General features: G+C 47.7%; 1 protein-coding gene across 1 annotated transcript; it reads left to right on the top strand.

Moving 5' to 3' along the window:
• The first annotated feature begins 2,759 nt into the window (after window positions 1-2,759).
• CYTL1 (cytokine like 1) lies at window positions 2,760-10,547 on the top strand. The gene is made up of 4 exons (XM_056855617.1): window positions 2,760-2,903; window positions 3,026-3,070; window positions 7,943-8,071; window positions 10,448-10,547. The coding sequence occupies exons 1-4, from the start codon at window positions 2,760-2,762 to the stop codon at window positions 10,529-10,531; spliced, it is 402 nt and encodes a 133-aa protein (XP_056711595.1). The 3' UTR covers window positions 10,532-10,547.
• The last annotated feature ends 849 nt before the right edge of the window (window positions 10,548-11,396 follow it).

Here is an 11,396-nt window from a genome sequence, read left to right on the forward strand (position 1 = left end):
TCCCTTTCCCCCGCAGGTCAGGCAGACACCAGTCTCAAAACGCTTGCGGCGTTCAGCGGCCGAGGGACCCCCGCTCCCTCCCGGTCGGAAGTCTCGGCCCCGGTCACTCCGGGGTCTCGGGTCACGTCCGATGCGCTGCTTAGACAAATTCAGGAGTTGTTTACGATTCTCAATGTCCGCGGCGTGGCGAACCCAGCCTTCCACATCTGGGGGGTTCCCTTGCATGAAGGCCCAATGTTGGAGGTCCGGGTTGAGACCCTCCCTGAAACACTGTACCAGAGTGGCCTCACTCCAGTCCAGAATACGGCTAGCCAACGACTGGAACTCACTTGCATACTGCGCCACCGACTTGGTCCCTTGGCGCAGTTGCATCAGGGAGGCTTTAGCCCGCTCGCCCAGAGTCGGGTCCTCAAAGCGGTTTCGGAGTGCTACCATAAACTCGTCCAGGGTCCGCAGCACCGGCGAGCGGAGTTCATACTGCAACACCATCCAGGCGGCCGCCTCCCCTTGCAGTAAGGAAGCCACATACTGCACCCGGGACTCCTCGGAGGTGAAGGTCCGACCTTGTTCCCGCATAAAAATGTCCACTTGGACCATAAAAAAGGTCAACTGATCCCCTGAACCGTCATACGTGACTTTCAGGTCCCGACGGGACGGGAGGCTAGGAGGTGCGGGAGGAGCTGCCGGCGCCCCATCCGGGAGATTGCCGGCGGGCGGTTGCACTTTCAGTGCATCGAGGGCCGCTGCCATCTCACCCATCACACGCTGCATGGTCTCCATCTGCTCCTGCATGGCTTGGCGGTCCTCCTGCCACTGCCGCCGTTCCTCCTCCATAACAGCCTCCTTGCGTGCCGGATCCCCCTCGAGTCCCGTACTGGGGAAGGCCAACCGGCGTTCCTTCACCGCAGTCCGTGAGAGAGACCAACCTTTGGGAGAGTCCAGCCAGTTGTTGAAGAATCCCCGGGGGCGTCCTTCCCGGCCCTGGTCGGGGATGGGACCCCTAGGTTTCTTTGGCTTGGCGCCCTCCTCCTTGGGGTCCGGTTTGTCCGGCACCTCTGGTTCCTCCGGTACATCTGGGGTAGGGGTGGTTTCCTCGTCGGCTGACATTCTGTCCCACAAGGTACAGCTGCAGTCCGAGAGGCAAGGACTTGCAACTTAATGTGAGAGTTCCCCCTCTCTGAGTCTAATTCTCCAAATCAATTGCTCAGGCGTTGATACAGAAACAAAGGATTTATTGAAGACATCAGGAGATGAGACAGGCACAGGTAGAAAGTTGCAAGTGAGGGGCTTATCGGGTTTACAGAATATATTGACTCCAGGGCACTGGGGCACTGGGGTTCACACTTATTGTTATGGGAAGTTACAAGCTTGGCATAATACAAAACATCAAACGAGTCCCAGGAAGTCTGCTGAAGCTATCACACTTCCAAGGCCGCATCGGCCTGAGGGAGTACAGACAGGAAGAACAGCGGGGGGGAGATACTTGGGGCGATCAGGCCAGGCGCCTGGGACCAGAAGGTGTGAACTGCTTTTATGAGTTCACTGATAACACAGCAGGTGATGGAAAGCAGAGACACAGAGTCAGAGACACAGAGACCCTCACATTGGTGGGTTGGATTCTGGGGTCTGTTAAGAACATAAGAACATAAGAAAGGCCCTGCTGGATCAGACCAAGGTCCATCTAGTCCAGCAGTCTGTTCACGCAGTGGCCAACCAGGTGCCTCTAGGAAGCCGTTCTGCTAACGGCAGGGCCTTGCACCGCTGCAAGGCGCCTTCCCCTGACCCAGAAGAGCCTCTTGCATCTTGGAGAAGGACCAGAGGGAGGTGCCATTGTTAGGAAAGAAAGCATCTCTGGAGATGCAGCAGAGACATTTTCTAAATACTTTCAGGAGGTAGCCATGTTGGTCTGCAGCAGAACAGCTAGATTCAAGTCCAGGAGCACCTTAGAGACTAACAAGATTTTCAGGGTATAAGCTTTTGAGAGTCAAAGCTCCTTCATCAGGTACAAGTTGGAATGGAGATCTCCAAGCCCTTATATCCCAGAAGGGACTCAGGATGCAGAGGAACAATGTCCATTGTAATCAGCTTGATTGGAGCAGAGAGGAAATGTGGGGGGGGGGAAGAGAAAATTAACATCTGTAGTGGGATAAGAATCCTATGTCCCTATTCCCGGGGGGAATTGTTCCCAACTTGTGAATTAACTTGTCTTCAGGAATCTTGGGTTGTAATCTCATTCCATAGCTGACCTAAGAGTGGTAGTCCTCAAACAGAGAAGCTTCAAGAGGTGATTACAGTGAGAGAACTTGAGTTCAATTATCTACCCAGGGCAGGAAAGAGGGAGAGCACAACAGTTACTCTAGTGCTGAGGATCCAGGCAAGGCTTTGGAAGAGACCCTGCAGCTTGTAGCATTTTGCAGAGCTCCAGTCAAGTTCCCCCTTTAAGCAAGGAAGTGGATGTGTTTTGTAAGATGTTTGCTAGGGCTTTCTCTCTGGGGCACAAAGTGTTCCAGTGGTATTTGGTAACATTTTCTCTCTTTTCTTTGCCTTAGGGTTAAAAAAAATTCTTGCTGTTTTGGCTCATAGATCGGCAGGAAATTTAAGACGGCACAGCAAGCAGCTCCCTGGACCACCCCCACACATTTTTTTCCCATTCACACTGAAGACTATTTAAGCTGTGGGCTGAGCGTGAAGTTGAGCCCACCAAGCATTTCCCCTCAACCAAACACCTTGGGATTTAGTTTGCTGCCCCATTCAGCAGCATGGAGAAACTGCTGGGGCTGATCCTGCTCTCCGGGGCCTTCCTACTTGTAAGCTCAGCTCCTCCAACGTGCTACTCAAGGATATTGTCACTGGGCAGAGAAATCACAGAACGTTACGTGAATCTACAGAAATCTGAAACTGTGGTGAGGTTTTCCTTTAATTTTATTTTTTATGACAGTCACTTCTTTGTGGAGATAGAAATAAGGATTGTAGAAATAAGTCTTTCCAGCAAAAATATGTGTAATGCTCTTTGTTTTGACTACAGGATCCATGTGTGAAGACCCTGCCGACGCTGTATCTCGATATACATGTGAGTTGGCTGTACTATACTTCTCTGGGGGGAAGCAGTTTGGCCCAAGGGGAAAAAAAGTTCTGCCTCCAGCCTCACAAAAGGGACTGGAAATATTTCCTGGAAGTAACCGGAGAATGATTTCTTTATGCAGTTCTCTGGTGGGTGGCCTTTCTTGGAATACTGTGTATGTTTCTGAGGTGGCAGAGAGATGCACGGCTGCGAGGGGGAAGTCAACCACAGCAGTGTGCCATGCACACGCAATGACACAAAGCAGTGTGCAATGTGAATGCTTTTTTTAAAGGAAGTGGGGAGGGGGTCATTGCAGGCCATGATCCTGAGGCTTGTGCTGTTTTGCATATAATTCTGGTGAGACCATCTGGGAAAGGATACCAGAGCACTAGAAAGGGAGCCCAAAGTGCAGAGATGAAGTGCCGACTGAAACTGTGGTTCGTTCTTTCATATGGCCAACAAAAGCAATTGGTGCTCAGTTCAGGGCAAACAAAACAAAGATGTTCTTCAGACAATGCATAAGGAGAACTGGAACATGTGGAACTCACTGTCACAAGATCTCTGAGATCGGGGACAGAGGATGGTACTAGGAGAGGAGGTTTCCCCACAACACCCTTTGGTATGTGGGGTCCTCCAGGGGGCAATTCTCTCTCCAGTGTTGTTTAACATCTATATGTACCCCCTCACCCACCTATTCTGGAGTTTCAGGCTGGGTTGTCATCAGTATACTAATAAAGAAGAGGAGTTGGTTTTTTATACCCCACTTTTCTCTACCCTTAAGGATTCTCAAAGAGGCTTACAATCTCCTTTCCTTCCCCTCCCCACAACAGGCACCTTGCGAGGTAGGTGAGGATGAGAGAGTTTGGAGAGAACTGACTAACCCAAGGTCACCCAGCAGGCTTCATAAGTAGGAGTGGGGAAACAAACCCGGTTCTCCAGATTACAGTCCGCTGCTCTTAACCACTACCCCATGCTGGCTCTGTTATATCTGCTGATGGATGGCCAGCTGGATGCTGTCCCAGATACTTTGCCCAGGTGTCTGGAGGCTGTAGTGAAATGGCTAAAGCAAAGCCGGCTGAAACTAAATCCATAGAAAACAGAGGTCCTGTGGCTGGGGCGGAGGGGATGGAGATAGGACACCTGCTCCCAACTCTTGACAGGGTGCCACTGACATCTGCACACACCACCAAAAGTCTGGGTGTGACTCTGGATGCCTCTTTAACAATGGAGGCAAAGGTCAGTAATGTAGCTAGAGTGGCGTTCTTCCATCTTCGCCAGGCTACGCAGTTGATGCCCTACCTTTCCCATCCTGACCTAGCTCCAGAGATCCATGCAACAGTCACCTCCAGGCTAGACTGCTGCAACTCGCTGTACACAGGGCTGCACTTAAGTCTGCTCCAGAAACTTCAAGTGGTCCAGAGTGCAGCAGAGAGGGTCCTATGGGGACCTCATGGAGAACACATATTCAACCAGCTGCACTGGCTCCAGCTGGAGTACCGGATCAGGTTTACAGTCTTGGTACTGACCTTTACAGCCCTAAATGGTTTGGGACCATCGTACCTACGGGACCGCCTCTCCCGATACACCCCTCAAATAACAGCTTGTTGGTGGTCCTTGGCCTGAGAAGTATCCAGCTGTCCTCAACCAGGACCAGAGCTTTTTTGGCTCTGGCCCCGGCCTGGTGGAACTCTATGTCTAATGAGACCCAGGCCCCGTGGGACTTAGCTCAGTTTTGCAGGGCCTGCAAGTTGGAGATGTTCTGACAGCCCTATGGTTGAGGGCAGTGAAGAAAAAGAAGAAGAAGAAGAGTTGGTTTTTATATGCCGACTTTCTCTACCATTTAAAGGAGACTCAAACCGGCTTACAACCTTCCCTTCCCCTCCCCACAACAGACACCCTGTGAGGCAGGTGGGGCAGAGAGAGTGTGACTGGCCCAAGGTCACCCAGATGGCTTCATGTGTAGGAGTGGGGAAACAAATCCGGTTCACCAGATTAGCCTCCGCCTCTCATGTGGAGGAGTGGGGAATGTCTGTCAATGGCAATTAGCTATGTAGGCAGATCTCCATGTTCAGAAATGTTGGGTACCACTGAACAGCAGAAAGGGGAGGTGTTTACCTTCTGGGCCTGCAGGCAAGCTTTGCTACTGGAGCCACAGAGAGGGCCTTTCAGCTCTTGACTCGGTGTATATTCTGAACTTAGCAGGCTGTTTCTGGAGGTTTTATATCGGTCGTTTCTGCATCACTATTCAGAAATCAACAACAGGGACAACCCAGCCAGAGTTAACCCCCCTTTGTGTGTAGTAGGAAACTCAATGGAATAGTTCAATCTCTCTCATTGAAATCAAGCAGAGAATCCTTGGCAGAATAGTGAATGGGGCAATAATAACGTTTTTGGTTCACTTTCTTTTTGTATTAGCGGGTCAGGTTAATGCGACTACACTGCTAATGATTGTCTTTGAATTGCAAGTGGTCTCCTTGTTAATTTACTGATTCATCTGAAGCTTTTTCTGCTACAGAAACTCCAGAGCTGTAGATAGGCTGTTCTCTGCTTGACCATCTGAAACTACCTTTTGCTGGCTCACCTTTGGTCCAAGCAGACCAATAGTTACACTGATGGCAATTGCTTTCCAAGATCTCAGACAATCATCTTGCAAGATCTTCACTCAAGATCTGGAACTGGGATCTTATGCATGGAATGTTCTCGACACTGAGCCATGGCCTTTCCCATATTTAGGATATTTTTCAACTGCCTTTCCACATAAATTGCTACAAAATGCTAATGACTGTCGTTAGAACAAGCTGTTCTACTTTATCCTAGCTTTGCAGTGCAAAACATTTCCCTTGTTCCATGGAGAGCAAACCTCCATAGAGCTGATGCAAAAGGTTGCTGCTCAGAGGAACAGGTCTTGGCAGCTTAGGGTTGCCAACCTCCAGGTGGTGGCTGGAGATCTCCTGCTATTACAAATGATCTCCAGGTGACAGGAATCAGTTCCCTGGGAGAAAATGGCCACTTTGGCAACTGGACTCTATGGCATTGAAGTCCCTCCCCTCTCCAAACCCTGCCTTCTTCAGTCTCCACCCCCAAAATCTCCAAGAATTTCCCAACCTGGAGCTGGCAACCCTATGGCAGCTTGCTTGGGCATCCTCTGGACTGTACTAGAAGGGTACAGTCAGAGGCTGGCTCTGGCAGTCCAAAGGCCTCTTCCCCTGGTTTCTACCCTGCTGGAAGGTAGATCAGGAAAGTGTGAGAGACTCCTGTGGTCACTCACCAATGTTCTGGAATAGGTTCCATGGAGTTAAACGTGCGCCTTCATTTTTATAGACCTCGGCAAGCTGCCTAACCAGGGAGGTTTACTGAATGGGGCTGCCACACCTGGCTAAAGAGTTGTACCAGTTGTACCAGTCTGAGTTGAAATCTCCACACCTGCAATCATTTTCTCACCAGGGTTAATATAGGTTGAATGAGTGAATGAAAATTTTATTGTATATAGCCATTGGCCATCACAATTTGCTAAAACAAATAAATAAAATACAAATACAATATATTAGCAAGTATAATATTAAATAGACAATGAGATATTGTCGAAGGCTTTCACGGTCAGAGTTCATTGGTTCTTGTACGTTATCCGGGCTGTGTGACCGTGGTCTCTGACACTGTCCTTCAGTGTTACTCCTCTGAAGATGCCTGCCACAGCTGCTGGTGAAACATCAGGAAAGAAAATACCAAGACCACGGTCACACAGCCCGGATAACCTACAAGAACCAGACAATGAGATATACTAAAACATTTAAATTAAAAAAAAAAAGTAGCTGCTTACTCCAATACATTAGACCTTATTTTCTTTGCTGCAAGAGCAGACAAAGAGACTCTATATGATGCATATGCATCAATATCTGATAACAGAAATATAATTTCCTCTGCATCCGAGCGTGTATTGATACCAGATAATATTCCTGCCAAAAATGTAGCCCTGTGGCCTGCATACAATGGGCAAAGTAGGATGTAATGAGGCAAGTCCTCCAGAGTTGAGGATCCACAAATACAAGCACGTTGATCCCTTGGTGTTTGAGAGTAATGCCCGGCCAGTTAATATAGATTAATAAAATCAATATAATATAATCAGTACAAAAGAATCAAGACTGAATTGGACATAATTGTCCTTGGAGATGCAGCATAGTCCATTGGAAGGGAAACGGACCACAGAACAGTTTGCTTTGTTACCGCTGGTACAATCACAGCTTTCTTTTCTTTCTGGCCAAAGTCCAGGCAATGTTAAGCACTTTGAACTCCCACTGGTTGTAATGGGACTGAAACCTGTTTCATTTCAGTAAGATGCACGTAGGAGCAACACTGAGAAAACTGCATGTATTGCTTCTGCAGAAATGCACTCTGGCACCACATAGTACAGTATATTTTGTAGTGTTACTTTTCATTTAAAAGAAAGAGGCAGAAAGACCTCTGAAGGCACCACATGTGGAGAGTGCCTTGTCTGGCACTATTCTGCAAAGAAAAAAACATTGAAATACAGTCTTAATTTTAGGTTGGATAACATTTTTTAAAAATTGTAGCTGGAAAAACCAACATCTAGGAGATGTCTTTGGGGTTCAAATAGTGTTGGTATTCCATAACTCTCCATCATAGTGTTGCCAGTCTCCAGGTGGGCCCTGGAGATCTCCTGGAATTACAACTGATCTCCAGACTACCGAGATCAGTTTCACTGGAGGAAATCAGTTTCTGGAGGGCAGACTCCATGGCGTTACATCCTGCTGGGGTCCGTCCCCTCCCCAAAACCTGCCCTCTCTAGCTATTCCCCAACCTGAAGTTGGCAATCCTACTCCATCCACTAAACATTATGAATGATTTTGCCCCTTTTCATTGCAGAATTACTGTGTCTTGGCAAAACTGAGAGAGTTTGTAGCACATCCCCAATGCTGGCGAGTGCCCCAAGTGGGTGCCCTGAAGGAGAAAGCCCGGAGCCTCTACACCATCATGACCTCCTTCTGCAGACGGGTAGGCTGCCTTCTTGTCACATCTCTGTGCTGGTTCCAGTAGAGCAATTTCACCAGAATTGGGTTTGGGTGAATTTTCCACAGGCTGTGGAAGTCTGGTAATACACCTCAGTCTTGCACTATATCGCCACTATTCACCTTATAGATGTCCAGAGCTGAAAATGTGAATGTACGTGTATAAGACCAACCCTTATCGTTCTGCTCTGAGCAATGAAGAAAAGTGGTATAAAAATGTTGTACATAGATTCATATGTTTTCATAGTTGTATGTTTTTGGTGCGTGACTTTATTGACAGCTAAACTTTGAGAAAATAACTTCAGAGTGCAGGAAGATGCCAGCGTTCCTCAGGGCAAACAGTTAAGAATATGACTGTGGGCCTGATTGGTAAAGAAAAGCATTTTTAATTTTCTTGACTCTAATGAACTTGAGTTAAGCAGATGCTCAAGCCTCCCATAGTACTTCACCTTCCTTATTGAAATCAGCCCAATGGACTGGCTCTGGCTAGGCAGAATGAAAGCCTTCTTCTCCCAGCCAGTCGGAGGAGCCAAGTCTCACATGAGGGCCCAGAGTGGCACTTGGGGGCAGAGGCCCCTGGGAACTCCTGGCGCTGCTTCTTCCTCAGAGGTGGGCATTCAGAAAGGGACATGTAAAAACTGGAGACAATTAAAAGACAATTGAATTAATGCAATTAACATTCCAGAATTTTAAAAAAGTCACCTTAGCAACTAGCACAAGTTCCAGTCCTATAGAAAGGGAGAGTCCTACTCACCATCCACTCTACCCAAGTGTCCTCTTCAACAGTCAGGAGCTCTTCCCACAAAGACCACTGAGGGAATCTTTCTACTTGCCTCATTGCCCTAGGAGCCATTCCCCTTTCCTGCCAGGCAAAGGAACTGGGGCAGCTCTTGACTGGGGCCCAGGGCCCAGCACAGCCAGTGAGGAGCTGAGGTTTAACTCACAGGGATTTCCGCTCTCTTTCTCCTAAAGCAGATGAGCTCTTAGGGAAGAAAATGGTTAACTCTTCCCAGTGTTCAGTCACTCCAGCTCTACCACATCTGTCCTTTCAGTAACTGGCAGTCCCCCAGCCCCAGAAGTGCTGCCTCCCGAGAGTACCAACTCCAGTGCTCCTCTTATTTTGACCAGTACAGGCCTCCATTTGTTTTGGTTTTTTCACAAAGGTATCTGTTCCCTTCCATGCTTTGTCTTGTTGTTAGAAGCATTTGATTTTCTCCAAGCAAGCCCACTGACTCAGAAGGTATGCAAGAGGCTCTCACTCTGCCAGGGAGAATTTGAATAGCCTGTAAAGTGAGGACCCGGTCTCCTCTTTGTGTACAGTTTGGCAGAGTGGCTCTCTTGGGCAAGGGCTACACTTCCTGAGAATTTCACCCCAATTAGCTGGGGGACGGGACAAGAAACGTATCGTGTCTTTTGCTTCTTCTAGAGAAGGGAGGCTTGCTGTTGTCTGCCTGACTTTGGAAGTGAAGTTTCCTCGAAGTGCAGTCCTTGAGAATATCACCCCAACCTCCAGATACTAGCTGGAGATCTCCTGCTATTACAACTGACCTGTAGCCGATAGAGATCAGTTCACCTGGAGAAAATGGCCCCCTTGGCAATAGGACTCTATGGCACTGAAGTCCCTCCCCTTCCTGAATCCCGCCCTCCTCAGGCTCCACCCCAAAATCCTCCTGCCTGTGGCAAAGAGGGATCTGGCAACCCTAGTCGAGAGGCAGGAAGCTAAGGTGGGAATGTGTCTCACACTGAAACTAAAGGAAATTACTATCCACAAAACAAAAGATCCTGCATATTAATATGCAATATTAATTATTAATGTGTAATATTACAGAATCTGAACCCCTTTTGTCACAAGCCACACCCAAAAGAAAAATGAATTTCTGTGCATATTCCTAACCTTCCCAGCCTGATGTCCTGGGTTCTGCTTCCTGCCCTGACCATTCTGTCCTCCCTAAATCACAGTCACAGTTTTTGCCCACAGTTTTGCTCTGAAGGAATAAGAACAAGGCTTACAAATAGCTGAATGGTTAGGATTTTGTTTGAAGAAGACGGAAACATTTCAGGGGCAAGGCTGTTATCTGGAGAATGGCATTGCCCTGAGAATATATCTGGTATGCATATCTGGTTTCAGGAGGTTTCATAACTCTACATTTTTGCTACTAGGACTAACTACTGCACAATCCCCTCACACGTGAGCCACACAGCCACAAATGTCTAACTTTGCTCTCGCACCAATTCTATTCCTCTCAGTGTGACCTGAGTGGGAAAACTTCCCAGTGGATTGTGCCCTGTTGTGTCTGGTTTTTTTCCTGGGAGCCTTTTTTGGGCCCTGATTGTAACCCAATGATTCCTCTCCTTTCCGTAGGACTTGGTCTTCCTTAGTGAAGACTGCAACGCTCTGGAAATTCCAGTGCTTTCACCTACCGATCACTCAGCCGTTCCGAAGTAGGATTCCAGAACACCCTGCCCCCAAGAATTGTTTGAAAAGAGGCCAACAGCTCAAGAACACTGTTGAATGAAAGAAGAACGGACTTTGTCCTTTCAGAAAATGATCCCATGCGATACATTTCTCAGGCTGCCAGGAAATGAAACGTGTGCCTTTGCATACCTTCTGAGCTGTTCTTTATATGGCATGTTTAAAATTTTAGCTAGTTCAAAAGTTTAGCTAGAAGTGAAGAACCAGTAGAAGGGAGGAGTTGTCGGTAGTCTTGAAATTACTATGTGTATCAAGCAAAATAGATATTGTGAAGGCTATCATGGTCTAGAGGCTGCTTGGCAGCAATAGGAGGAAGCACCGGACAAAGGCAGTGGGTCCGATCCACTGGGAAGATCACTTTGCGTCCCTTACCTAAATGAAGGGGAGCTATGTAAGAGAGTGGGAGACCCATTCATTCCAATAGGATTTGCAAAGGAACTCTTTCCAGTGGACTGGGCCAGTGTGCTGAAGATTAGAGAGGGTAATCGGGGCATGTCACAACTGACACAGTATGCATAATGAAAAGCTCCATGGGAAAAGAAACGGGAAAAGCCATTCCATGCAGCAGAGTGATTCTCACCTGCTGCCTCTCAGTCATGTACCCATTTGAAAGGGGTTGTCTGCATCCCTGTTTTTCACACCAGCCTTTTATAAGGAGCCACCTTTGGCTTCATCTCCAAGGTGCCATTTTTGCAGAATTCAACTGCAGTGGAGGCATTATCCCAACAATATGGGAAACTAAGCCAGAAATAAAATAATAATAATAATAAAAAAACATTTTTCAGTATTTTCCATTGCCAATTGCTTTGCTTTCTTGGGTATAAAACTGAAGAAACTT

The sequence above is a fragment of the Euleptes europaea genome, chromosome 9 (assembly GCF_029931775.1).
Source record: "Euleptes europaea isolate rEulEur1 chromosome 9, rEulEur1.hap1, whole genome shotgun sequence".
NCBI classification, from domain to species: Eukaryota; Metazoa; Chordata; class Lepidosauria; order Squamata; family Sphaerodactylidae; genus Euleptes; species Euleptes europaea.

What these genes read in the sequence shown, in the direction of transcription:
- CYTL1 (XM_056855617.1), top strand. Translation starts at nt 2,760, where the DNA reads ATGGAGAAACTGCTGGGGCTGATCCTGCTCTCCGGGGCCTTCCTACTT. An exon ending in CGCTGTATCTCGATATACAT is followed by an intron (nt 3,071 to 7,942) that starts GTGAGTTGGCTG and finishes TTTTCATTGCAG; the next exon opens with AATTACTGTGTCTTGGCAAA. An exon ending in TGACCTCCTTCTGCAGACGG is followed by an intron (nt 8,072 to 10,447) that starts GTAGGCTGCCTT and finishes TCCTTTCCGTAG; the next exon opens with GACTTGGTCTTCCTTAGTGA.